Below are 27,323 nucleotides of genomic sequence, written 5' to 3' on the forward strand. Positions count from 1 at the left end.
CTTTAACCACAAAGAGTGTGTTTTTTTGGAGTATTGAGGAATGTCCCTGACTTAGGCACTATGTTGTATCAATACATTATAGGCTTTTAAAGTTAGAAGGGTTAACTCTGGCTACATTATATGTAGTGTGTGTGTGTGTGTGTGGAGTAGGGGGGAGAAGTGTTCCTGGGTTGGAACCTAGGGCCTTACATAAGTGCTATACCATTTCAGCTGTATCTCCAACCCATTGATTTGGTTATCGTTGTTTTTAAGAAATTGCTTAATCTTCCTACCTGTGTTTCCTCATCTATGAAATCAAAATAATATAACCTATCTGTAACAGATGGCAAGGATTACATGAAATTTTTTGTTTAGAAATTGAAATAGCCGTAGGAAAGAATGTATGGCTAAGTTAATTTTAGACTAGTGTTACTTTTTATTATACTTAAAAGATATTATCAACAGTTAAGAATTGATCCATTTATAGGATTATTTAAAAGACAGGATTTTACATTTCATATATTTTCAGTTTTGCTTTATTATGATTGAAAATTCTTCAGTGCTAAAGAATATTCTTTATAGAATGAGTAATATGTAGATTTGTGAATTATGTAGAAATATGAAATCACTGATTGCAGAAATTCACTTTTATTTTGGTGTACATAGGAAGGCGACATGCCAATTCATGAACTTCTCAGCCTTTATGGTTATGATAGTACTGTCCGACTGCCTGAAGAAGATGAGGAAGAAGAGGAAGAGGAAGAAGAAGGTGAAGATGATGAAGATGCCGATAATGATGACAACAGTGGCTGTAGTGGGGAAAACAAGGTAAGAGTATACACAGAGTAGTTCCTCTCTTATTTGTGGAATTTGTATGTCCCAGGATGCTCAGGGGATGACTGAAATTACAGAATTTATAAATAAAAATTTAAATTACAGAATTTATAAATTTAAATTACAGAATTTAAATTTATAAATAAGGTACACAAAGATTAAGTCCTAAAAAAAACAAACATAAAAATAAGTAACTGGATATGCTCTGTAAATATCCTGAGAGATAAGTTAGGTCTGTGTCATTTTAGATTTCAGTGCTTTTTCAAAATATTATAGAGCAACTTTTAGATAATTAAAGTTAACTGGCATTTCTGTTTTTAACTTTATCTACTTTTATTACTTTTACTTTGAAATAAGTTTAGATTTGAGAAGGGGATCAGTCTTTCTGTGTATTCTTCAAAAAACTTTGAATACTAGCATTTTATGTAACAATGATGTTTTTATCAAAACTAATCAACAGTACTGGCTAGAGTACTGGTAACAAAAATGTTTGGATTTTACCACTAAGATCCTTTTTCCTGTTCCACATGCCAGCCCAAGCTACCATGTTGCACTTAGTCCTCTGGTTATATTTAGAACAAAATTATCTGTGGCCTTTCATCTACAATAGTATTCTTTGTGTTTTAAATTAATAATAACAATAATTCCATAGGAGGAAAATACAAAGGATTCGTCAGGTCAGGAGGATGAAACTCAGTCCTCCAATGATGACCCATCACAATCTGTTGCTTCTCAGGATGCTCAGGAAATAATCCGTCCACGTCGATGTAAATATTTTGATACAAGTAAGTATTAACATTGCTTTACTTAGAATGTAATTTTCAACTCTTGAATAGTACCTAAAATTGCCATGTATTTTTCATTGTTCTGTTAGAGTTCATGCTGAAATCTCTTGCACAAGTAAGACTTTGTTATTGGTTATTAGTTTAACAATAATTCAGGCCCTGTTTTCAGTGACTATATTACAATTATTATTTATGTACTGCCTGACTTTTGCTGGTGTTTTTTTTTTTTCGTTTTGTAGTCTTTCAGTTTCATTTTCTACATTTCTATTGCTCTTTCCCTTTTTAAGAAAAGGTATTTTTCATGATGACTTAACAAAAAAATATAGTCTGAGAAACATCATAAAGCAATTTCTTGGTTGTGAAAACTTCATACAGTGTACTTCACTACATGGTGTAATCTTAGGAGGACACTATCATAATGCAGTCTCATTGCTCAGAAGTCATTTATATAGCCCATGATGATACGAGCATTGCTTTCCCTAATTGAGGTGCTCTGATCTAAAAGTGGTTCACGTTAGTGAAGAACACAGGTTTGCATGTTTCACCTGCAATTCCGTAATGTTTTATTCTAAGCCCAAATTGTTATTCTAAAACACAGATCCTTGATAAGAGCAATTCAACTATACCAGTATTATCAATTTAAACTTACAAGCCATAATTCTATACCTTAAAAAGGAGAAAGCTGCTTGAAAGAATAAATTCACATCATAAGGTAATGACTGATCGAACATAGATACTCTGCATTACTTGTTACACATTTAGTGTAGAAGTACCAGTTAAATTTTTCATATGGTAATAATTGAGTTTTCTTCAAAGATCTGTTCCAAGTGAAGGTATATTAGTACTGTAAAGATTAGTTACTTGAAATAACCATGCTAATTTTCTTTGCATACTAAAACATAGATGCTAAGTAATTTACAGCTTTGCCTTTGGGAAGAATATTGATTATATGCTTGCAAGCAGATAATTTCAGTTGTGTTGGATGCACAGAAGCTATGCATACACTTTGTTAGCTTTTCCATAGAATCCTTACATCTTTCCACATGTATGGCCCTATTGAACTTTATATGACATTTTAAGCCAGGTTGACAATCTAATAATAGTTTCATATTTACCAACCCTTTATGTAAATATGTTCTTAATTTAAAATGTCAACAGCAGCTTGCTTTCTGTTAAAAAAAAAATGGAGATTGGGGAGAACAGAATCCTTTAGAATATAACCATCTTCTCATGCTCCCCTTAAAGTTTTCCTATAAAGTTCCTAGTGTTAGCACTATTTGGAAAACTTCTTTATGCAAATTCTGATTTTGTAAGTAAAAACATTGAGATCATATGACTATGGGACATGCCAGGACATGTTACATCAGAAAGAGGAAGTCAACCAGCTGGCTGCCGACTTTGTAACCAGGGTGTTTATAGTAAAATGAAGATTAAAAACATTATCTTGGGCTGGGAAGGTGGCTTAGTGGTAGATTGCTTGCCTAGCATACATGAAGCACAGGGTCTAATTCCTCAGCACCACATAAACAGAAAAAGCTGGAAGTGGCATTGTGGCTCAAGTGCCACAGGGAAAGTGCCCAGGCCCTGAGTTCAAGCCCCAGGACTGGCACGCGCGCGCGCGCGCACACACACACACATACACACACACACACACACACACACACACACACACACACACACACACACAAATTGACTCTGAATCCTGTTTGTGTAGTAAATAAGTTGCCTTAGATAAGGTTTATGACTTTTTTTGGTTGGGGTTTTAATTAAAAATCTTTCCTTGACTCAGTAGACCTTTTGCATATCTAAATATAAGGATATCAATGTAGACAGAATAAGCATTTGTTGTATTGTTATCTTATTTATTCTAGATAGTGAAATAGAAGAAGAATCCGAAGAAGATGAAGATTATATTCCATCAGAAGACTGGAAAAAGGTAGAACCATATTTCCCCAAAACTTAAAGTAATATTTTAAAAGCCAATTTAGTTAATATTTTATTACCTCTGTATACTTATGATGTTTATTTGTATGCATTTTGTGACACTGAAGCATTTCAAAGATATTCAGGTTCTCCTTTAATATATCCAAATAAAAGATTGTCTTACATTTTTTTATCAAATAAAAAGCATGGAAAGAATTGGATTTTGTTGAGCTAGTCAATACTCAAACCAGTATATAGTTGGAAAATGATAATCAAGTTTTCTATACTACATTACATTATAAAGTATCTCAGATGATTGGATTTAATGTTGGTATTACTGATAAGTGCTTCATACAGATTTGAGTATTGATACAAATTGGGCTTCCCTGTAACTATACACAAGTTAATTGGTTATTCCTAAAATGAGTCTAAAACAGTTTGTATTAGTACATAATCATTGCTTTTAAAACAAAATAGCTCAAAAACACCAAATTGAATGAATACATTAAAAGTGATTTTGAAGCCACTTTGACTTAATTTGATGCGAACATGCAGATTTCATATAAGATTTAATTATATTTTTACAGAGAAACATTTTTCAATTTTGTATTGAAGTTTAAAAGTACTTACCATTATAAAAGTACTTACCATTTGGTTTGGAGTTTCACCTGTTTGGGCCCTACCCAAGCTGATCACTTCTCTTACCTTAAAGCTATTTCTCAGATTTAAATGTTTGTCGGAATCCCTTATGGCATGTTAACATGTTGAGTCCTGTCCTAAAGTTTCTGAAATAGTAGGTGTGATGTAGTTTTCTAACAGTTTCTCAGTTAATGCTGATGCTGGTAATTCAACATATTTTAAATACAGATACTCTGAAAACACCTGAATCTTACTCTCTTTCACAGTGTTATGTCATAACCTACCTACATGATCAGAATTCACTTATTTATTTTTGCCATACCTTGAAGTATTGTTCTCTACATTGCATTTTACCTATTATAGTACTAATATTTCCATCCAGTCATATTCAAGCATTTACTTATTATTAACTCACAATAGCCCTCTGAGGTAGTTCATTGGTTTTATGACAGAGTGATCAGATAACCTAGGAAATTATTTAAGCCAGAGAATCATGTTACTAGATCTTTCTAATGATCTATGTTATTTTCAAAATAGGAAATTATGGTGGGTTCCATGTTTCAAGCGGAGATTCCAGTTGGCATTTGTAGATATAAAGAAAACGAAAAGGGTGAGTTACTTAGCTGGACTTAAAGTAATGAGCTATTTATTACATGTTAATGTAATAAGAACATGATAATCTACTAAATAATCCCATTGATTTATGAAAAAGAGGGCCTATACTTCTATAAGAACTGTTTACCATTTTCCCAGTTTTGTCCATATAAGTTTAGTAGAAAAAATGAATGCCTTTTGTTTTTGTGACTTAAAACATCCCAGTCATATGTGTTTCCTTTTTAACTTTCAAATTTCAAATCTTAGTAATATACCCTTTTTTAACCTTTATAACTAAAAGCAGGTTATTTTGTGCCAGTGTTAAAACAGATTTAGAAACAAACTAAAATCTCTGTATAGTGGCAGAAGCCTGTAGTAAACATGAGACCAAAAGGTAAAGGAATATGCCTTAATTAAGTGCCTGCCTACCAACCTGAATCTCAGTATTTTCCCCCTCTTCCCCACCAAAAAAGAAAAAACTTACTTCCTTCTGGAACTTTTTACATTACTGAGAGGAATAATTTGATGTTTATGTATTTAAAATAACATGGGGATACTGTTTACACACTTAAATTTTACATGATTTTTAAGTCATTTTATCTACCAAGTCCTAAGTAAGGTGTGTCATACTTTGAGTAATCTAGAACTCTTTTAGATGGATTTGACAAAATTGTATATATTTTTAATGAGTTTATGCTACATCACTCAAAGCTAAACATCTTAGTTTTCTTCCCATTTTAACTTCACATATACAAAAACCTCTTTGGAGTTGAGAAATCTTTCATTCTTTATTTTCTTTTTTCCTATTCTATTCTAATCTATTCATATTCTTAGTATGTACCTACACTCAGGAAAGAAGTAGATCAGAAACAGTTTAAGAATACCAAAGGCCAGTAAATTTGCGTGATAAAAATGTTTTAACATGGAGATATTAAATATCAAAGTACAATAACAGATAAAGTATAAACTGGGGATATAGATTGGGCAGTTTTTGGAATCAGGAAAGGCAAGTAGATTATTGTTTAAAGAAATGCTAATTGTTCTCACTTAATGGTTATTATCATGGATATTTTAATGGTATAAAATAAAGTATTACTCTGAGGTTAATGAAATATTCAGCGCTTACTTTGTTTAGCCACAGTTCCGTGGTCTGGTTGTCATTGGTTGGTGGTGGATGGATGTCTTTCTTCTGCCTAAGTAAACCCTTGTGTATACCTTGTGACTGTATGAAGTGACTATGGGACTCTTCATCTTCATCATTTTGAGACAAGCCCACCCCAAGAATATACATAATTTCATTCCATTTCCTTTGGAGAAAACAGAGGCCGAACAGAAAACAGAAATCAGTACAACAGTGTCACATTGAATTTATCATTGAAGTTTATTGTGTTTAGAATTTAGAGTTTTACTAGAATTATATAAGCAGTTTAGAAAAGGAATAATGTATTAAAGAAATTTGGATAGTCTTTCAACTGCATTTTAAGGGAGAGCATGCATTTTGGGAAACAAAAGGGTAGGAAGTAGTTCTAAAGTATATGTGAATGGATACAGGGGCAAAGTAAACTGAGGTGAAAACAATATATGCCTGGTACCAAAACTAACTAGTACACTTAATTAGCTGCTAATTCCTTTTCTTAATACAAGGAACGTTACAGTTGTCTTTGCTTTCAATTGTTATGTGTGTCAGTTTCCTTTTTTTAGAGCATTAAAAATGTCCTCACTAGTTACTGCCCCATCTCCACTTTCACAACCACACTTAAGGAGTTTTCTTATTTATTTCACCTTCCCTTTACTTTTCAGACCTCTCTCTAATATGACTGCTAATCCCATCACTTCACAGATGACAGGTCTCATAATATTTACTTCTTTGTTAAGAAATCCAGCGTAGCTTTTTCACTATTTATCCTGGTCATTTCTAGTCTTTGAAATTATCGTGTGAACACTTTTACTTGGTTCCTATGATAGCACTCTTGACATTAATTCTATTTTATATGACTTTCTGTTTTCAATACTTATGTTACTCAGGCTCTTACCTCATATTCTTTTCCTCTCTTTAAATTTTGGTGAAATTTAGGCTTTATAAAGTCTTACAATGGAAATAATAGGGAAACTTAAAATTTTTTAAAATCGTGACTTCTATATGTGAAAATGAGTTATATACTTTCTAATGTATTTTCAGAATATAAAGAAATAGTAAAAACCTTTCACAATGGGGGCACACCCGTAATTATAGCAATTAGGAAGCCACAGCAGGAGGAACATAAGTTTGAAGCCAGTATGTTAAAAAAAAAAATTTTTTTAAGGAGTATAAAAATTGTCCTTTATTTCCACCACTAAGAAATGATCAGTATTGTTAATGTCTGGTGCAGTTTATTCAAGAAAAACTTTTTTAAAACAAACAGAATTAACATTCAAATATTTTGTTTCACTAATTTAGTATATGAAAATGAAGATCAACTCCTGTGGGACCCTGAATATTTACCAGAAGATAAAGTAATTGTATTTCTTAAGGATGCATCTAGAAGAACAGGTGATGAAAAAGGTGTAGAAGCTATTCCTGAAGGATCTCATATAAAAGACAATGAGCAGGTAAGTGTGAATAAGGAACAATTGAGGCTTTCTGCATGTAAATTACCGACACATTTTATATATGTGATTATGAAAATGTTATCACTTTAACTATTAACCATCAAAATTCCTATACTGTTAGTAGCAAAGAATCCAAGTTGATCAGCTGTTGCTAGTATGCCTATTTCCTTAGTAATATTTCAGCTTGAATAAGAACCTTGATGTTTTAGTTTGCTTGTGTATACTTTTATGTGACTTTCAAAAATTCTTTTTATTATCCCTCAGAGTCTGTGGATACCATCAATTTAAAATATTTGGTATGATGTTATTATGTTCATGTTAACACTAGTACTGAAAGCAAGCATCATTTTTTTAAAAATTGAATTATATCTTAAGTAGTTGTACAAATCCCTTTATGAATACAATGCATCTTGATCGATGTCACTCCTTTTGTCCTCTCCCATCCTTCCTAATCCCTTCCCTCAGTTTTCTTAAATTCATGGGATATGACTACATTCTCCCCTACCTTCCTCTTCATTTGTGTATCCCTCTCTACCTCTCCATTAACCGTACCCCCCCACACACACACACACACCTTTCAAGTGCCAGTTTCCTGGTATTCTAAATTCTTAGGATTCTTTGAGCCCTTTGCACACCCCCTCCCCTAATTAGATTGTTTTTTCACTTTACTTTGCACCCACTTCAGGGTAAATATGAAGCTTAAAAACATGCTTGTTTGTACTTGGTGTGGTGTACATGTTACTTATCCTCCAGAAAGAATAAAAAGCAAATACTGGATTCAAGAGCCTTTGTTCTTTTTTTTTTTTAATCAGTCTAGGGGCTCACCTCTGGGCCTAGGTGCTGTCCCTGACCTCTTTAGCTCAAGGCTAGCACTGTACCACTTGAGTCACAGCACCACTTCCAGTTTTCTGGTGATTAATTGGAGATGCTCACAGACTTTCCTGCCCAGACTGGCTTTGAACCATGATCCTCAGATCTCACCCTCCTGAGTAGCTAGGATTACAGGCATGAGCCACTGACACCTTGCAGAACCTTTATTCTTGAAAAAAAATTGTACCACTTGTACTGAACTGTTTATAGTCTAGGTCATATACATCAAAGCCTTTCTCCCCCCCCCCCCCAGGCCTTATATGAATTGGTTAAATGCAATTTTGATACAGAAGAAGCATTGAGAAGATTAAGATTTAACGTAAAAGCAGCTAGAGGTAAGCATAAATTTTAAAGTTTATGGTTGTATGATTTAGCAAAATTTTAATAATTAAGTTCATGAGTACTTAAATATATCCTCAGCTTAATAATACTGATCCTTCTGAATTTAGTAAATATTTGCAAAATCTAAGTGTTACACAAGGCATAATGGAGAATAAGATTAAATTTGCCTTTCTTTCATTATGGGAAAATAAAGCCATTTAAGTGAAAATATTAAAATGCATAGTTCCATATAGTTTCAATGCATGTTTATAAAGGTTTTATTATTTGATCTTGGTAGTAGCCCTATGAGTAAGTACTATGACAGATATTGCTTTCACTTTAAGATTTTAGGACTTAGATCTCTGAACCAGAATAACTTGTCTAAGGTAAACATAATTCATAAATAGTAAAGCCATTATTATTACCTATTTTATTGTTATATATTATCTAAGCTTTTCTTTTTTATATCTGACTCCTGCCTCACTTGATGAAGAGAGTACTGTTTACATATGTGATTATAAATATCTGTATGTACATTTTAATATATACATATACATGTATATTTAAGGAACAAATGAGAGATTATTTTAACAAAAAAATTAAGGGCCTTCTAAATTCTGAGATTAAACTCCTGTCTCCTGTGGTACCTAGGTAGGAGCCTAGAGAAGAAGTAGTTGTGTCCACCACTTCCTTCTCTAGAGTTAAAGGGTGCATTGGTGGCTCACGCCTGTAATTCTAGCTGCCTACTCAGAAGGCTGAGATCTGAGGATTATGGTTCAAAGCCAGTCTGGGAAGGCAAGTCCATGAGACTCTTATCTTCAGGTAACCAGAAAAACCAGAAGTGGAGCTATGGCTCAAAGTGTTAGAGCACTAGTCTTGAGTGAAATAGTTCAGGGATAGGACCCATGCCCTGAGTTCAAGCCCCATGACTGACAAAATTAAAACAAAAAAGAAAATCCTTTGTAGTTAGTCTTAATGTAATGAAGAACTTTTAGAAAGCTTCCAGAACAAAATATTTTTTAAGCTTGAAGGTAAAAATTAATTTGCTTTATTGCACTTTAGGAATTCATTTGTATAACACAAGAACAAAAGATTATATTAAACATTCATTTATAACAGTATATACCATGTTTCTACTAGTTTTTATCTCAGCCCTCATTTAAATCTTTTAAGAGCCAATCTTTTATTTTTATTTTTTATGCAAGTGGTTACAAATGAATTAACTCAATTATGTTAGACTCTATGGAGAGCATTATTTTTTGGAAAGACTAGATCAAAACCCAACAAAAAGTAATCACCAGAAAACGGGTACATGCAAGACTACGGGAAGAGGGATAAACAAATGAAAGTGTGAAGGAATGAGAAAATACAGTCGAAATTAATTATATATACCACAAAAATTAAGAAAAGTAGGGAAAGAGGGATTGAGAGTGTGGAAGGGGGGGGTGACACTGGTCAAGATACATTGTATTCATACTGCTTTGTTAAACGCACCTCCTTGTATAACTACTTAAAAATTGTTTTGTGTGTGTTGTGTGTGCTGATCGTGGGGCTTGAACTCAGGGCCTAGGCACTATCCTTCAGCTTCTTTTTGCTCAAGGCTAGTGCACTACCACTGAGCCACAGCAGACTTCAAATTGCAATCTGCCCTGCCTGGCTTCAAACCATAAATCCTCAGTTCTCAGCCTCCTGCATAGCCAGAATTATAGGGGTGAGCCACTGGCACCTGGCTGCTCTTAAAGATAATTTTTTTTAAATGAAAGATAATTTTTAAATGATGTTTCTACTGTGTTGAAAATAATTATTTGGATTAGTAGTACACATTTCTGTGCACATAATTGAAGAATGGGAGAACTCAGAAATTTGAGGAATTGAAAGGTGTTTAGCAGAGTTGGGTTGTGAAAAATTAGGAGAGCTGTGTGCCTGTGCCTATGTGATCCCAACACTCCACAGGCTGAGGCTGGAGAGAGATGTGGACCAAATCATTCAAAATGGTTATTGAGAAGTTCTGTCATTCTGTTGCAGTGATCCGTATTAGAGCTCATTATTTATTTTGTCTTCATTTTTAACCAGAATGTTGTTTTGTTTGCAGTGTTGTTTATACATAACATTTTGGAGAATTTTAACAGTTTTTCCTTCCCCATTTTATCAGAGGAATTATCTGTTTGGACAGAGGAAGAGTGTAGAAATTTTGAACAAGGGCTAAAGGCCTATGGAAAAGATTTCCATTTGATTCAGGCTAATAAAGTAAGTAATGATGTTTTCTTTTTTTGCAAAAAAGTTACTTTAACAACCCAATTGTCATCTTTCTGTGTTCTGTACTGTTAATTTCTATAATGAATATTAGCTATTGGGACATAGCTAATTATTAATTAAGCAAACCTAGACCTCTTAACATAAACTTGCCAGGTGACTTGTTTTCCTAATACATGATACTGGAAGTATTTAAGAATTGAATTAATTTACAGTATTTCCATTGGGGTATATTGGACAATGCAATTACTTATACCTATTTCCCATAGCATGTGCAGAATATCCATCTCAAGGTAGATCTTTAAGATAAATTTGACACTTCAAATCACTTTTAACCCCAAATTCAAAATTAAAATACTACATTTGCAAAGTTCTTAGTAAATCTAATAAATCTTAGTAAATCTTAGTAAATCTAAAGTGAAATTTCCTAAGTCAACTGTCTCAGTGGCTTGGCTTTATTCCCAATTATTAGTTGTCATGAATTATGTATTTAACATGATAGTATAGTATATATCCCAAAAGAACCTTATAATTATTTGTATATTTGTTTTTTTTTTGTTTTTAATGGTATTGGAGTTTGACCTGGAGGCATCTCATTTGCTAGACAGGCAGGCAGGCACTGTACCACTTGAGCTACCCTCTAGCCCAGGAATTTAGTTCTTACAACTGAACTTAAATTAAGATTTATTATGGTAAATACCCAGTTTAATAGAACAAGCAAAGGAGTTATTTATTTTAAGAGATTAGAATGAACAATATTAAAGTCGCAGAGATACATATAGGAAATTAACTCCTAGGTTTATGCACATCACATTTTTACTTAATGCAAGGAGCTTGGCTTTTCATATTTCCTTAAAGATAGTTTCTCTAAGTTTCACGTGGTAGTTTGAAAAAGGACTCTGTTGAAAATAACGGGACTGTGTCTGAATCTCTAGTTTTTTATTCTCATTTTAGATACTTTTGACAGTAACTTAGTTAATTTAGTTACTTAGTACTTAGTACTAAGTACTTAGTACTTAGTTAATTTAACCTTAGTTTATGAGCCTTAACTAAGCATTATATATCCTGAGAATTCATTTTTCTTAATTTTTCTGTGCAATAACTACTTAATTATCTTGTTGCATTTTTGTAATTTACATTGAGTATTAATAATAGAAGGGAATTTTAAGATGTAAGATTACTTCAGAATCATGATGCAGTTGGCATAAAAAATGTGTGCCTCTAATGTGTACAAATCAGATTAACTCAAGTATAGCCAGCACTCTACCAGGACTACATTGTGCTAGTGATTGGCTACGTATGTCTTGAATTCCTCTTAAAAGTCCAGTTCATCCCTGTAATTTCAACTACATGGGAAGCATTTAGGCATAGTGGTGCATTTGTAATCCCACCTACATGGGCACCCAAACATTAAAAATAAGACCTTGATTTCTTTGTATATATTTGAGATATTGATCTGTCAGTATTACAGAATGTGACTTAGGTAATATACTAGTTGTGCTAGTGAACAAAAGTAAGACGTAATTCTTTAATGGAAAAACTTCACTGAAAATATAATATATACTTGAAATTAAAATTCAGTTCATAATCATAAGTTCATGAAGACTTATTATATTGAAGATGTTTTTATGTTAATGTTACATGCCCCAAATTTCTTCAAACTTTACTTTCGGTAAAGTACAATTGACTTGTTTTAAATCTTACCTAGAAATAAGATTCTGTAGGAGGCCCAAAAAGAAGCTAAGGAGAACAGTATTTGTAAAAGATCATATTGCTTTTAGTCTCAGCAAAATGGGTGACCATTATTAAAGTACAGGCAGAGAAGGAAGAAAGAAAAGGATAAGTTGGAAAAGGAAGGGTATCTATCAGTCATTGTCCTTAGGTGAAATCAGACCCACAAGAAACCTACTTTAAGATTGAAGCTTTATGTGTTAAACCAATATTGTCTTGTATCCAGACATTAATGAAGCTACCCTTCATACCCTGTCCTACCCTGTTTAAATTCCTAGTATTTTACTTGTACATATCAACTCTGTCATCTCCCCACCCAGGTAACAAAAGTGGGGGGAGTACTGTCAGCCCCATAGTTGTTGAACATTCTATGAAAGAAGTTGTTTCTCTTTATGTACAAATAGATGCAGCACTATCAGCCAATGATTAACTTAGTAAACAAAACCATAAACATTATTATAATCCAGTAGCTTTTCTATCACTGTTTTTTATTTGTGGACTTTACAGAAAGATAAATTGGTTAAGATTGCTATTGGAACTAGTGATATAATCTTTTCGAAGGAAATTTTAAGGTAGATTCTTAGGTGGTCTGAGATTAAAAGTATTTGGAAACTGTTTAACATGTTCATTTTAACCCAAATGCCACTTCAAAATATTTTCTTTTCTTTTTGTGTTTTCTGTTTTTATTTGTACAGGGACTTGATCTTAGGGCTTAGTGTTCTCACTCAACATTTTTGATCACAGCTGGTACTCAACTGCTTGAGCCACACAGCCAGTTCAGCATTTTCTGGCTAATTTGGAATGGAGTCCCTACAATGTTTATCCCAGGTTGGCTTTGAACTGAAATCCTCACTCAGCCTCCTGAGTAGTTAGGATTACAAGTGTGAGCCACTGGTGACTGTCCAAATATTTCCAATAGAAGAATACTGATTTTATTCTGAATTCTTAGGATGGTGGAAGTTTTTTGAAAAGCAGAATGAATGCTAAATGTCAAAAGACCAATTGCCAGTGCATTGTTTCTCTTAGTGGAAGTTCAGTAAGAATAGCTTTCATTCCAGGTACTTCAGTCCTGTGTTTCATACCTAATATGTCCGTTAAGGAGGAGGTAATAATTTTTAGGGAAAAGATAATTCTTAAAAACATTTGTTTCTTAAAGGTTCGAACAAGATCAGTTGGTGAATGTGTAGCATTCTATTACATGTGGAAAAAATCAGAACGTTACGACTTCTTTGCTCAACAAACTCGATTTGGAAAAAAGAAATACAATCTTCATCCTGGTGTAACGTGAGTTGTTTCCTTTATAAGTATATATCTATATTTACATATGTAAATATGTAAGCTTTCCTAGATTGTTTAAAAATACAGCTTTTAGATTCTTTTATAATAAAATTGATCACCCTTTAAATGTCCTTCCTATTGACATACCTTCATAGGGCATTTAGATTGTTCAGTGTTACAAAGAATATAAATATAAAATTAAGGTTTTGAATATATTTTTATCAGAAGCTTTTGTAAAGAAAGAATCAGAACAACTATGAAAGCATTTTTGTTCAAATTCTTTTCCACTAAGAGTATGCAGTTTTAGTCTTAATGATACTTTGAAAGCAGTGAAAATAGGAAAAAGGGGAGAAATTAACTCTTCTACAGCTGTAGAATGACCAGTTATAGACCCTTTAAAGAGGAAAGAGAAATTTTTTCTTACCTAATCTATTTTGATCATAAGAACCAAAGAGTATTGGAATGTAGATGTTCCAAAAAAGCAAAAAGTATAAGGATATAATAAATCAGATCAAACTTCACTGGTTTTTATAGAGAGAAGACCATGGTGGTTTCCCTTCTACCTGTTCTGAATCTTTCATCAGAAGTAATGCCATTCTAGCTTTCTTCCACTCAACAAATAGGAATTGTCATACCAACTGTGTCTTGTGTGCCTAATGCAGTCCTCATACATTGAATTATTTTTGCCTCATTCAGTCTCCTTTGAATCAAAGCAATCTACCAGTACTACTGGTGATCTATTATTTAAGTGCAGAGAGTGTTGAACACTGGTCTGACAGGAATTGCTTTAAAATGCTGTTGAAATCTTATGGTGGAGTTAACTTTACAATATAATCGTTTCTTGTTTCCTTGGACATTTCCTACTCTTTACAGTATAAAAATAACACAATGCTATAACTTGATTTGGTCAGTGTGTCCTAGTAAAGATGCCTTTTAAGAATAATTGCTTTTGACAGATAAGCTTATTCTATATGTTTGAGCTTTCAAACTCCTAGACTTGACTAATTCTTGGTCATGTTCATTTGTAAATAAGTGCCTCTGCTGGCAACTTACTTGGAATCCAAGCTCTAAGTTAAAAAAAAAAACAAAATTCTAAAAAGGAATAAATGAGTGCCGAGTTTAGTTCAGTGGCAAAGCATGTTTCTGCCATATACAAGGTTCTAGGTTCATCCTCTGCCATCAGAAAAAAAGGAAAAGGAATAAACAAGTGTGGTTGACTCTTGGAAATCATAAGCATTATTCATCGTTAATATTCAAGCATAATGATATAAAATTAGATATTGCTATTCATACCTAAGAGTTTTCATAATTTTCAAACTTCTATAGGGAAAAGCAATAGTAACATCTTTCATTTTTTTCACCCATTTCAGAAATAATATTCACACATGAACTACAGTCAATCTCTCGTCATCAGCAGTAAGAACATAAGAATTGCCAGGCTGAGTCAGATCCCATGGTTCATCCAGTTTTCTTTTTCAGAAAGCATCACCAAGGAAAGTGTTGTGGGCTGGCTTAGTCGGCTCTCTGAAGTCAAGCTCAACAGGTTAGGTAGGGAAGTACCACCAACCATTCTAGTTTCTCTAATGATCTCTCCATAGTTTGAGAACTTTTTGAAGATATCTATATATACATATATAAGCTCAATTTTTTTAAGTGCTCTGTAGATAATGAAGCCATAATTAAAACTCATATTTTCTCTGGCTATACAAGTTAACAGTAGTCCTCTGTTATAATGATGTGAACACTTTTAAAAAATTATAACTAAAAGAACCATAGCTTTTAAACTGACACCCATTCTTTTTAGTTATGTCTTTCTGAGATGTGACCAAGCTACATTATTTTTCGTAGTAGGGGAAGTTGTGACTTTTTTTTGTTGTAAGCATTGAGAAAGTTATCTGGCATTCTGTTTCTGTTATAATTATATTTTAAATGATCGCATAAAATATTCATGTCTTTAGAGAAAAAAATTGGTTCTCCTTTTTAAGATCACAATCTATATTTTACAGTGTATTATCCTTAAAATATTTAAGTTTTTTTATTAAAGTGATGCCTTTCATTATTCTCCACAATGAAGCCCATCTACCACTTTTCTGCCAATAGCCTTTGAAAGACCTACTGCAACTTATCCTATTTACTCCCTAGAAGAATTAAAAGCCATATATGGATATTTAACTAAAATTCTCATCCTTTCAAATAATTCTAAGTAAAAATAGATTCAGCATCACTCCAATTACTTAAATGTACTCCAACCTTCTGGATGATCCGTGGGACTTCTTTCCTGATTTATTAACACAGAAAGTGTGAAAATGATTATTTTTCTCTCAGAGGATCATTAGTACATTCAGAAACTTAATTTTGATAACTAATCATTTCTAGCTTCCTTTTGCTTGTTTGGCTTTTAACAATTCCCTTTGGTGTTCATATTGTCATTTTGTTTCTGTTTCAAATTTGTTATGTAATTACAAGAATAACATAGAGCTAAGAGGTCTTAAAAACCATTGTACTTATTAATTTTCTATACGTGAAAAGGAAAGCAATGCCTAGAATATTAAATTGATTAGGTCATGATTTTATATGTTTCTGTGATGTGTATTTTATACTTAGACTATTTGACATCTGGTATCATATTCATATATATATAATGTACCCATAACCCATATTACAATGGTGATCACATAGGTTTTAGATGATAAGAATAATTAATAGTATGCAGCAACTGTCACCACAAACGTTCAGAAACGTCCTAAAAGCTTTCATTCTTTCCTACTTACATTCTATTTACCCTGCTTATAAAATCCTGAGGTTCATTTTAGTATTTCTATTATTATACTTATTCTGAAGTTTTAAAATGTTTTAAAATATTTACTGTGCTTCTGTTTGATACCATGTGTGTGTTAGCTAGCAGTGATAAACAAAATCAACTAAAATTTCTGCCCTTGGAGAATTATATGCTGTCCAGGTATTAGCAAACTTTCTGTGAAGTGGAGAAAACTAAATGTTAGGCTCTACAAGCTATAAGATCCTTGTCCCAACTACCCACCTACTACCTATGTTTAAAAACAATAAACACTAGTATATGTGGCTGTGTGTTACAACAAAGGTGGAGGCCACAAGCCATAGTTTGATGACTTTCATTCTAGTGGTTTTCGAACACTAGTTCAAAGAACCTTTTCATAAATATATAAAGCAGCCTCATTTGGTGTAGGGCAGGTGAATTATCTAAATTGTCTAGGTCTAAAGACACTCACATTGGAAGAAGCATGTATTTAGCCCAGATTTTCTAACTCCAACCCAGTGTCACCACAGCTGTGTAGTTCAGAAATGACTGTAAGGAAAAAAGGAGCTCACATACAGTGAGATACTGACAGAATAAAGCAAGTAGATAAATGCAGGAATATAGCCTATTTTAAGGTCAGATCTGCTAAAAAGGTGGATTTGGGGAAGTCCTTTTCATTAAGCCCAAGTCTCTTTTTCAGGTATTGGCTTTAAGAGCTTTAAAATCCCAGATTGTACCTGTTCTGAAATTGTTTTGTACTTTTGATGACTTCACTACTATCTCTTCATTTACAGATCCTCCAGTTTTAGTTGGGCCACTCTGGGTACTTCCCTAAATATTTAAGTCTTTAAACTTAAATTTTTGTAGTTTAATTTCTTTATATATTTCACCTATATGCATGTAACCAAAAGGAGCTTCCCACTTAAATATTTATATCATGGTGCAATAGATGATTACTGGAATGAAAGTAAGTGAAAATTAGGATATATTTGTTAATGGAGGTTATAAATTTAACCTCAACTAGTCTTAATTAAAGTAATTGTATTGTTATTTTGTTTTAAGGGATTACATGGATCGTCTTTTGGATGAAAGTGAAAGTGCTGCATCTAGTCGAGCACCATCCCCTCCCCCAACTGCCTCAAACAGTAGTAACAGCCAGTCTGAGAAAGAAGATGGCACTATAAGCAATAATAACCAAAATGGTAAGTAACTAAAGAAGTCTTTTTATTTCTTCATAACGAGGGACGTGGTCCTTCAGCATCTCAAGAAATCCGGTTGAGGTTTTTTAAGTGTCTGTACAGGTCCTGGACCTGGGTGTTATCTTTGGGCTTTTTTGCTCAAGTCTAGCGCAATACCACTTGAGCCACAACTTTACTTCCTGTATTTTGGTAGTTAATTGGACATAACAGTTTCATGGACTTTCTTACTCAGTCTGGCTTCAAACTGTGATCCTCAGATCTCAGCCTCCTGAGTAGCTAGGATTATAGATATGAGCAGGCACCCAGCAGTGTAGGCTTTTATTTAACTTCAGAAAGTGAAAATTGTAAATAACATGAACATTATAAGTAATATGAAACATTGGCAGCATATATATATTTTAATAGTAAAAATTAATTAAAACTTAACAACATCACAAAAAGTAAATTTAGTAAAGCATGCCATTTGTTTTAAGAAATTTATTTTTAGTAGCACCTCTTATCTATTTGAAATGATGCTGTATATAAGTATTGCTGTTAACTTGCAGAACAAAAGTTTTTCATAGCAGAAACAAAAATTTAACACCTTCTGAGCTCCTCAGGCCTGAGTGCTTAAAATACATACATTTTTAAAGTAGTTAATAAGGACATTATTTTGACTAAGTTGCCTTTGATAGCATAATCTGGAGAAATGAGAAAACAAAAGTAGGCTATCTACTACCCACTTATGATATTCCCAGAAACATACTTAGCTCCATGAAAAAGCAAAAGCCATATGATACATGCATGGTCGTATGAGCACAAGCCAGTACTGAGAGTTTAACTTGGTCTGGGTGCTCTCCCTTAGCTTTTTTGCTCAAAGCTGGCACTCTACCACTTAAGCCAAAGCTCCACTTCCATCTTTTGCTGGTTAATTAAAGTCTCACACAGACTCTCTTGCCCAGGCTGGCTTTAAACTATCATTCTCATATCTTGTCTTTTTTTTTTTTTTTTTTTGGCCAGTCCTGGGCCTTGGACTCAGGGCCTGAGCACTGTCCCTGGCTTCTTTTTGCTCAAGGCTAGCACTCTGCCACTTGAGCCACAGCGCCACTTCTGGCCATTTTCTGCATATGTGGTGCTGGGGAATTGAACCCACGGCCTCATGTATACGAGGCAAGCACTCTTGCCACTAGGCCATATCCGCAGCCATATCTTGTCTTTTTTAATAGCTATGATTATTGGTGTGTGCCACTGGCACCCAAACACTGATTTTTTGAGTTAAACAAGTGTTATTACTCAGAATATATAGAGGACCAGATATCACGGTGCCAACTGGCAACAGCTAGTCATAGAATTGCTCTGATTTTACTTGGATTAAAATGGTTGTCCCCCGGCTCTATAGCGCAATGGATAGCGCATTGGACTTCTAAAATGGTTGTCCTCAGTAAGAGTATTATTCAGCAAAGAGAGGAATGTGTGTACGTTTCCAATCCTCTTAAGGGGGAAATGGGTGAATTTGTGAGAGCCAGGGGAGAACTTTGCCTGTGAGGAAGTAGAAGAGAAGCACTGTGAAAGCTTTGTGCTCTATTCTGAGTTTCGATCTCACACTGGCTGTAATATACTTAGTTCATTTTATGACTCCACTGTTATTCCCTCTTTACTTCTCTTCTAAGAATAAGCCAAGCAGATAAAACGTAAGACCCAGCAGCCAGTCTTACACTGTATAAGATTGCTCATAGGTATGAATATCCAATGCCAGCTACAACTCTGGATTAAAATATGATGAGTCTACAATCATGTAACTAGGAGTAGATGGTTTAGGAATTCTTTTCTTGCTCATAACATCCTACTGCCAGTGCAGTCATTTCTTTCGCCTTTTAGCTATTTGATGAGAAAACACTATTATGTTCTTAAGTAACCTATAAAGTTTATTCAGTAGCTCAGATGATACTTGTATCATTTCAGTTTGAATCAAGATTTTCAGATTTCTCAAAGGCATGTAACTTTTTAGCCTACTTTAATTTTTTTTTTATCAGTTTACTATGTTGAAATTTATTAAAGCTACTTTGGGCTTAGCACTCACCGAGCACTTTGGAGTTGGTGCTATAGAATTATTCCTTCAGAAGCATGTGTATAAGTTAGTGAATCCCTATATCACTCAGATATTGAATTATTTGAGGATCATCCTGTGTGCTGAATGTTTTTCAAGTTATTAAAATTTAATTATCCCCAGTACTACATCCTCTCTTGTACTTGCTATCACCAAAATTTGTATTCTGTTTTGTAGTTAACTAACATCTTTGTTCTTATTACTGGCTTTTATGAGAATAATTAGGCCTCACATTTCTTAGCTGTTCTAGGGCAGGGGCAGGGAGGCATCTTCTTGTCTTACTGGATATTTTGTTTCCTTTTTTTTTTTTTTTGAGACAAGATTTTACCATTTGAGCAAAGTTGGCCTTAAACCCTTAATCCTCCTCAATTCAAGGATTATAGATGTGTACCACCATTTGTGGCCATTATTTTTATTTAAAATGAGCATTTTCAAGTGTATGTTTGGTCACTGCAGGGTTTTTTTGTTGTGTGACAAATTATTTAAATCTACTTAGGTAAATATAGGGTGTGATAAATTAAAATGTGACATGTTGATTTTAAATGGCAGAAAACTTAGCACTTCTTTAATTAAAATATTGGTTTGTTTTGACATGGTTTTAGAAAGTTATTAGCCTTTTGCTTAATCTGAATAGTTGATTCCTAAATCTTTTTTTGATTCACCTTACTTAGACTTGTGGATCCAACACCTGTTTGTTGTTGCATGATACCTATAATGCTCTTAACACATGCCGAATTCTTGTCTCCATTCTTTTCATCTATTGACTTAATCATCTTTACAGCCCCAAAACTTAAACCTGCTTTTTTTTACTCCTTATTTTATATGTAATGAAACTGAAATATTGAGAGTAAAAGCCCTTGCTAGTATCTCATAGCTGGTAAAGTTACGTAGCCCCAATTTAGAGCGATTTGGTACCTCATGCCATTGACAAAAAGTGTTTTGATGTTTTATAGTCATTTGTAAATTTATCTTTTTCGACTTAGCAACTTCATTTATCTTTCTTTCAACTTAGGGGTGTCAGCTAATGGGCCAGGTGAAATACTAAACAAAGAAGAAATAAAAGTCGAAGGGTTACACATTAATGGACCAACAGCTGGAAATAAGAAACCACTTCACACAGATATGGATACTAATGGTTATGAAACAGATAACCTTACCACTGACCCAAAACTCGTCCATATGACTGCAAGAAATGAAAATGATCTTGATGATAAAAGCGAGAGACCTGCCAAAAGGCGAAGGGTAAACAGCAGTGGAAAAGAAAGTCCAGGTTCTTCTGAATTTTTCCAAGAATCAGCCTCACATGGAAAATTTGAAGAACTTGAAAACACAGATGACTAGACTTCAGACATACTTTACTTTCTTGGGAGTAAATTCTGGTGTGACTAAAATTTTCAGGGTTGATGGGTTACCTTAAAATGATGATTTTATTGAAGCAGTTCATTAAATTTGAAATTTTGAATTGAGTCCTAACTAGGAATAAGATTTAAGAATTCTGCCTTTCTCAGGTTCTTTTACATTCAAACTGTCAAAGACCTTTATGCCAAAAAAAAATTTAATCAGTTTGATGACCTAAAGAAATACTGATCATAAAATTTCACTACATAGTAACTTTTCTTTATTTTGATAGGAAGGATTTGAAAAAATCAAGTTCACATTTCTATTCAACATCCGTTTTTCTGATTTTCTTTAAATGTATTTACAACAGACATTTTCCTATCCATACAAATTGAGTATCATTATTAAGGAAACTCTTATGAATCCTGAAAGTTATGCAGGCATGATTTTTTTTATATATAGAAGTTTAAAAATAAACCAAGTCAGGTTTGTGTATGTAAAATTGTTGACATCAATGATGTCTTTCCATATTCTTATCTGGGCTTAAGAAATACATTCTGTATTTTTCCAGATTCTTTGTAGCCTTTGAAAGATTTTTACAGTACATATGTCTTGACTGAGCTGTCCTTTCTTAATACAAAAAAGCTTGTATAATTTTCTTAACTTGTACAGTTGGTAAACTTTTATGAGAGGAATTGATATTCTGAGTCTGTCAGCTTTTCTTTTATTTTGCTAAGGTTTTTCTAATGTTTTTAAGTGTTTGTGTAGTTAATAAGGTCATGTTTCTTATCCAGGTGGTAAAAGCATTCATAGGGGATTATGAAACTTTGTTTTGATGAATTTCTACTTATGGACACAATAGTTTGAAAGCTGAAATTGAGCATGGTACTTAAATTGTCCAGGGATTTTTTTGTGTGTTTGCTGTAATTTTCATAATTATTTTTGAAACAAAACAAAATTTTTATTGTCAGTGTAAGTGCTTAAATGTATCATGCTTTCTAGAATCCTTTCCAGTTATTTGTATATGCATTATAAGATTATTCATCTTTGCATTACATTGACAGAGGGGTCAAGTGATATTTAAATATTGGCACACCCAAGTAGTAACTGCTGGCAGGCAATAGTAATTGGTTTCATGAGGAGAAAGCGAAGGAATTTTAGAGTTTTAAAACTTCCTGCTATAGTCCAGTTTCTTAGATTTGGTAATGTTTTTCCAAAATGAAAAGATAGAGTTACCATTACTAAGTGTGGATAGAATTATCTGTGTGCATAGCCTTGTCAGAGTGCCATTTTATCTTTAGTGCAAATCCTTGTTAAAAATGTAGTTTTGTACAGCTGATAGACCTATATCCAAACTTTTATAAAAGATTATTAACTTCTTTTCTCACACAGACATGTGCTTCTTTCAGTTCATGTTCCATATTAGTTTAAGAACCAATGCCTTTTTAAATCCTCTGTGATCTTGTTTTTAATACTCAGTTGTTGAATGCATCGAAATAGAGGTTTGCACTGAGAAATTATCATTTAGGTCTTACCCCCCATGAAGTATTATCAAGAACATTTATTGAGACAGCTTCCTTCTCCAATGTGAACAGCTTTCCCAAACAGTGTTAAAAGCCACTCTGCAGCATTTGACTTCATATAATGTACATGTATTGTGGTTATGTAAGTTTCCAAGTAAATCAATATTTTGAGTGGAAGGGTTGAGAAGCATGAATTTTTTGTTTTGTTTTTTAATGTATTTTACTTAAAACATTAATTTATGCAGAATGGCAGTACCTTTTGCTGGTTTTGTTTTTAGGAGTTTTTTTGTTTTGTTTTTGGTGTGTGCTTGGGGGGGGTTGTTTGTTTGTTTTGTAAGACAATGGGTTGTTTGGCCTTTTTTAAGACAAGGTCTCACAGTGTAGCCCAGGCTGGCCTTCAACTCACAATCCTCCTGCCTCAGTCTCCTGAATATGGGAATTATTGGCAGTCACAACCATGCCCAGCTACAGTTCTTTTTCTATGTCAGATTTTATTATGAATCCAAAGCATCCTAGCTCTTTGTCAAAGATGACCTATAAAAATGCTTTTAAAGAATAGTGATGCTGTACTTCTTAAATTACTGCAATGGTGAAGGTGCCATGTTCACCTTTTTAAAAGATGCATCTGTTTGCAGGTTTGTGAACTTTTTGCAGGCTTACTACAGGAGCATTATACAAATTCTCAGGCATGTTAGCAAGTACAGCATATGTGTAAATGCTAGGAAATTTTGTTGTCCTTAATCTCTTTAAAGTATGTTTAATGAAAGTCATTCCACTAATACACATAATGCTCAGCCTTTTCACCAATATTTAATTGTATTTTCTGTCTCTACAGGTATTTCAGTTTATTCTTTATATATGCTAGCCACTATAACTTGATAAATCATTGCACTATTTAAAAATGTTTTGCAATATCATACATTTAATTTGCTTAAGATTTAGTACCCTTTATAACTCCTAACAAATTGCATTGAGAACAAGAAGTCTTTGTTAATACTTATTTAATCCCATCCCTCACCCCCACTCTCAGCAATGTACTGTCATTTTCATTTGGAATGATGTTCTTTTTGATATGTTTTCAAATAGGGTTCAGACTCTGCAACTCAGTTCAACACAAGTCTGTTGAGCTTTAATGTATTTGAAGTAATATTTAAATAGTCATTTAAAATTATGAATTAGATGTTTTTAAATTTATGCATAGTTATTTTGCACTGTAAAATATTTCCCTTCTCCTGTTTACTTCTGCCATTCTGAATATGCTTATTAAAATATTTTTAAACATATTTGTGTACATAATGTGCTATCATTCAGCTCATGGTTTTAATTATAGATTGTTAAACTTGTGTGCCACACATTACCGTGCTAATATATAGTGTCTTCTCAAATGCATATTGCACTTATTTTTTTCACTGGTTTCTGATCTTAGTAGCATGGTATTAGGTGATATATTTTTGTCTTATTTTAACCCCAGGACCTCTACCCGTTTCTCTTCCTACATATTTAATTAATATTTTTTCCACTGCAGTTTATATCATATACAGAACTTAAACTTTGTAACAGTAGTTGCATTGCTATTAATAGTCCATACTGGTCATAATGGTTCTGTAGACAAGAGCTAGGTATATTCTGAGGACTCCAGGAATGTGAACTGACATTGTATCACTACTAAATACCAAATCAGAAATAAAACATTTTTCCAACTATAATTCAGATCCATCAAAAATACCAACAGGAATTTTCAAATTTTAACTTTTCTCTCTGAAAATTACTTTTTACGTACTGTAATTCTGATTATTTGAATGCTTTCCCATAATATTTACCTGTTCTTTAAGAACAAACTTCTGTCTTGTGCAAAATTTTAAAGGGTCATCCACCCATGTGATCAGTCAGCTGATTTCATGTCAGGATTATCTCATTTCTGATTACCTCTTTATTTTCTAATAGCAACTTGCCATTAACTGTATGTGCCCTTAATTAATCTTGTGCAGGTCTTTTTGACATTTATCATTTATTTAGATATGAATGGGCCTGAGTGTTACTCAAATGGTGGAGGACCTGCCTCGTAAGCACAAGGTCCTGAGTTCAAAACTCAGGAGCGCCCCCCCCCCCAAAAAAAACCCCTCAGTCATGATTTTTTCTTTTCTGAAAATGACTGTGTGGCTTTTCTGTAACAGGATGTGTAATATACTTAAAATGTCATCTTTCTTGTTTTGAATAAGAAGTAATTGGGCACACTTTTGTAAAAACTATTTGGTGAAGAACATTGAAGCTCTGTAAGCTAGATCCAAATTCTGTTTTCTTCACACAAAATGGTGGTGAAGGTTTCTTCATAGTTAATTGTAGTTATCTAGTTGAAAGTTTTGAGGAAGAGGCATTCCCTACAAGGGAATGTATTGCTAGTCTCAAGAAGGATGTGAGGCACATAAGACAAAAACCCCATGCAAGTATCTAACATTGTTAAGTGATTGCTCTTACATGCGCTACTAAACATTAATTATAATCAGTCTTCACATTATTTCCCTCAATTTCCAAATGAGGAATGTGAGCCACCTTGACAGGTTAGATATTGGACTTGATCTTCCCAGTGATCTCACCTGTGTCCCCAAGTCAGGACTGTGTGTTCTGGGAAGATAATGTATTATTGAACAGAAAGCACAGGTTGTTTGCAATCAAACACTAGCTTTCTTCCCACAAAGTTGAGTTCCACGAAAATTCCCTCGAGGGGCTGGGAATATGGCCTAGTGGCAAGAGTGGTTGCCTTGTATACATGAAGCCCTGGGTTAGATTCCCCAGCACCACATATATAGAAAAGCCAGAAGTGGTGCTGTGGCTCAAGTGGCAGAATGCTACAGCCTTGAGCAAAAAGAAGCCAGGGACAGTGCTCAGGCCGTGAGTCCAAGGCCCAGGACTGGCCAAAAAAAAAAAAAAAAAACCACCAAAAACAGAAATTCCCTCAAATTTGAAAACAACCAGAAGTCAGTAGGCTGTGAGCATAGCAGGCCTAGGAGCTTCACATTTTGGCTAACACTTAAAAGTGAAGTAGGTAGCTACTTTAAGTTGGTGTAAGGCCTAGGCTCTAAGTACTGAAAGATGTCATAAAAACTATTACCCAGCCAAAATTTGGAATCTGGTGCCATCTGTTTTCAAACTATAGTTAATTGCTAAGGATTTCAGTTGTGACTGAGATCAAATGAAGACAACAAAGTACCTCCTGTATTTCCCAGGGACTAAGTAATTCTGGATCTTGTCTATCAGGGACATCTAGGGACTGAATTTCCTGGGAGGTGGCCAAAACAAAGACTGACCTCATTTGATTTCTAAGAATGAGGAAGTGTGACATTTCTCCCTCATGCAAACATATTTTACTGCTGCTCTAGGTAGCTTCACCATATCTTTTGCTATGAAAAAATAAAGCCAGATTTCAGCCTCTGTTAATTCTCCTAAAATTCAAATACTTTTTCTCTTTAGTGCATAACTATACTTCGGGACCAGATGATTTCTCAATGGTACAGCCCCCTCCCAACAAGTTCACAGAGCATCCCCAGTAATGCTGTTGCAGTGAAAATCTGACCTTTATTTCAATGTTTTTACCAGATAAATACAAGTTCTACTGTATTTACTTGTATTCATGAGTATGTGCTTTACCTGCTGTCCCATGAGATGTCTGAGTCCACTAATCTCTGACCTTCAGTACACAATTCAAATACTGCAAATGGTAACTTTTCTAAAATGTAAATGGTGGCCTGTTTCTGTCTTCCTCACTGCTAAGAAGGTAGCAGTTGGGCTGATGGTAATATGGCCTAGTGGCAAGAGAGCTTGCCTCGTACACATGAAGCCCTGGGTTCAATTCCCCAGTAGCACATATATGGAAAATGACCAGAAGTGGCGTTGTGGCTCAAGTGGCAGAGTGCTAGCCTTGAGCAAAAGGAAGCCAGGGACAGTGCTCAGGCCCTGAGTCCAAGGCCCAGGACTGGCAAAAAAAAAGAAGGTAGCAGTTGACAGCTTTATAATTATTTGTTCATTAAGTACTATGCATCTTATCTACAATGTGCCCAGCATTGTTACAGATGTTGGAGATTCAGCAAGGAACAAAATACCAAACACCTGCGTTTGTAAAATTAATTGAACCAGTGCTATTAAGGTAAGACAGTGTGGTAAGGACAGCCTGCTATTTTATTTGTGGGGGTTAAGGAGGATGCTGGGAGTTGAGCCCATGCCTTGGGCCATGTGTTATGTCTGTGTGTATGTGTGTAGTGGCAGGGATGAAAGAATTGAACAAGGGCCTTTAAGGTTTCTACCACAGCACTTCATCCCCCTACTGGCTAGGGAAGACCTACAGAAATGGATGTCCTATAATTACAAGGGATGCATTCCAGAACAGAAGCAAAATGCTCCTCCTGTATTTTGTCAAATCTTAATTAAAAATTGCCTTAGCCAGTCACCAGAGGCTCATTCCTGAAACTCAAGAGGCTGAAATAGGATCATGGTTTGAAGCCAGTCCAGGTAGGAAAGTTTAAGACTCAAATGAAGTTTCCCCAAGGAAGCCTTTGCTACTCTTCCCAAGAAAAAAATTCTCTCATTTTACACATGCCTCAGATACCTTTA

General features: G+C 34.1%; 1 protein-coding gene across 16 annotated transcripts in view; it reads left to right on the plus strand.

Moving 5' to 3' along the window:
• Mier1 (MIER1 transcriptional regulator) overlaps positions 1-24,008 on the plus strand; it is a 56,322-nt gene extending 32,314 nt beyond the window's left edge. For 9 of the 16 annotated variants that reach the window (XM_048351529.1, XM_048351532.1, XM_048351534.1 and 6 more), the window contains 10 exons: positions 646-807; positions 1,466-1,598; positions 3,470-3,534; positions 4,698-4,770; positions 7,192-7,343; positions 8,467-8,548; positions 10,687-10,781; positions 13,675-13,802; positions 17,635-17,774; positions 20,870-24,007. In XM_048351529.1, the coding sequence (XP_048207486.1) occupies positions 646-807; positions 1,466-1,598; positions 3,470-3,534; positions 4,698-4,770; positions 7,192-7,343; positions 8,467-8,548; positions 10,687-10,781; positions 13,675-13,802; positions 17,635-17,774; positions 20,870-21,198 (1,359 nt within the window). In that variant the 3' untranslated portion in view covers positions 21,199-24,007. Of the gene's footprint in view, positions 1-645; positions 808-1,465; positions 1,599-3,469; positions 3,535-4,697; positions 4,771-7,191; positions 7,344-8,466; positions 8,549-10,686; positions 10,782-13,674; positions 13,803-17,634; positions 17,775-20,869 lie in introns of all 16 variants that reach the window. The other 7 variants (XM_048351540.1, XM_048351539.1, XM_048351541.1 and 4 more) reach the window with 2 other exon arrangements.
• The last annotated feature ends 3,315 nt before the right edge of the window (positions 24,009-27,323 follow it).

The sequence above is a fragment of the Perognathus longimembris genome, chromosome 7 (genome assembly GCF_023159225.1).
Source record: "Perognathus longimembris pacificus isolate PPM17 chromosome 7, ASM2315922v1, whole genome shotgun sequence".
NCBI classification, from domain to species: domain Eukaryota; kingdom Metazoa; phylum Chordata; class Mammalia; order Rodentia; family Heteromyidae; genus Perognathus; species Perognathus longimembris.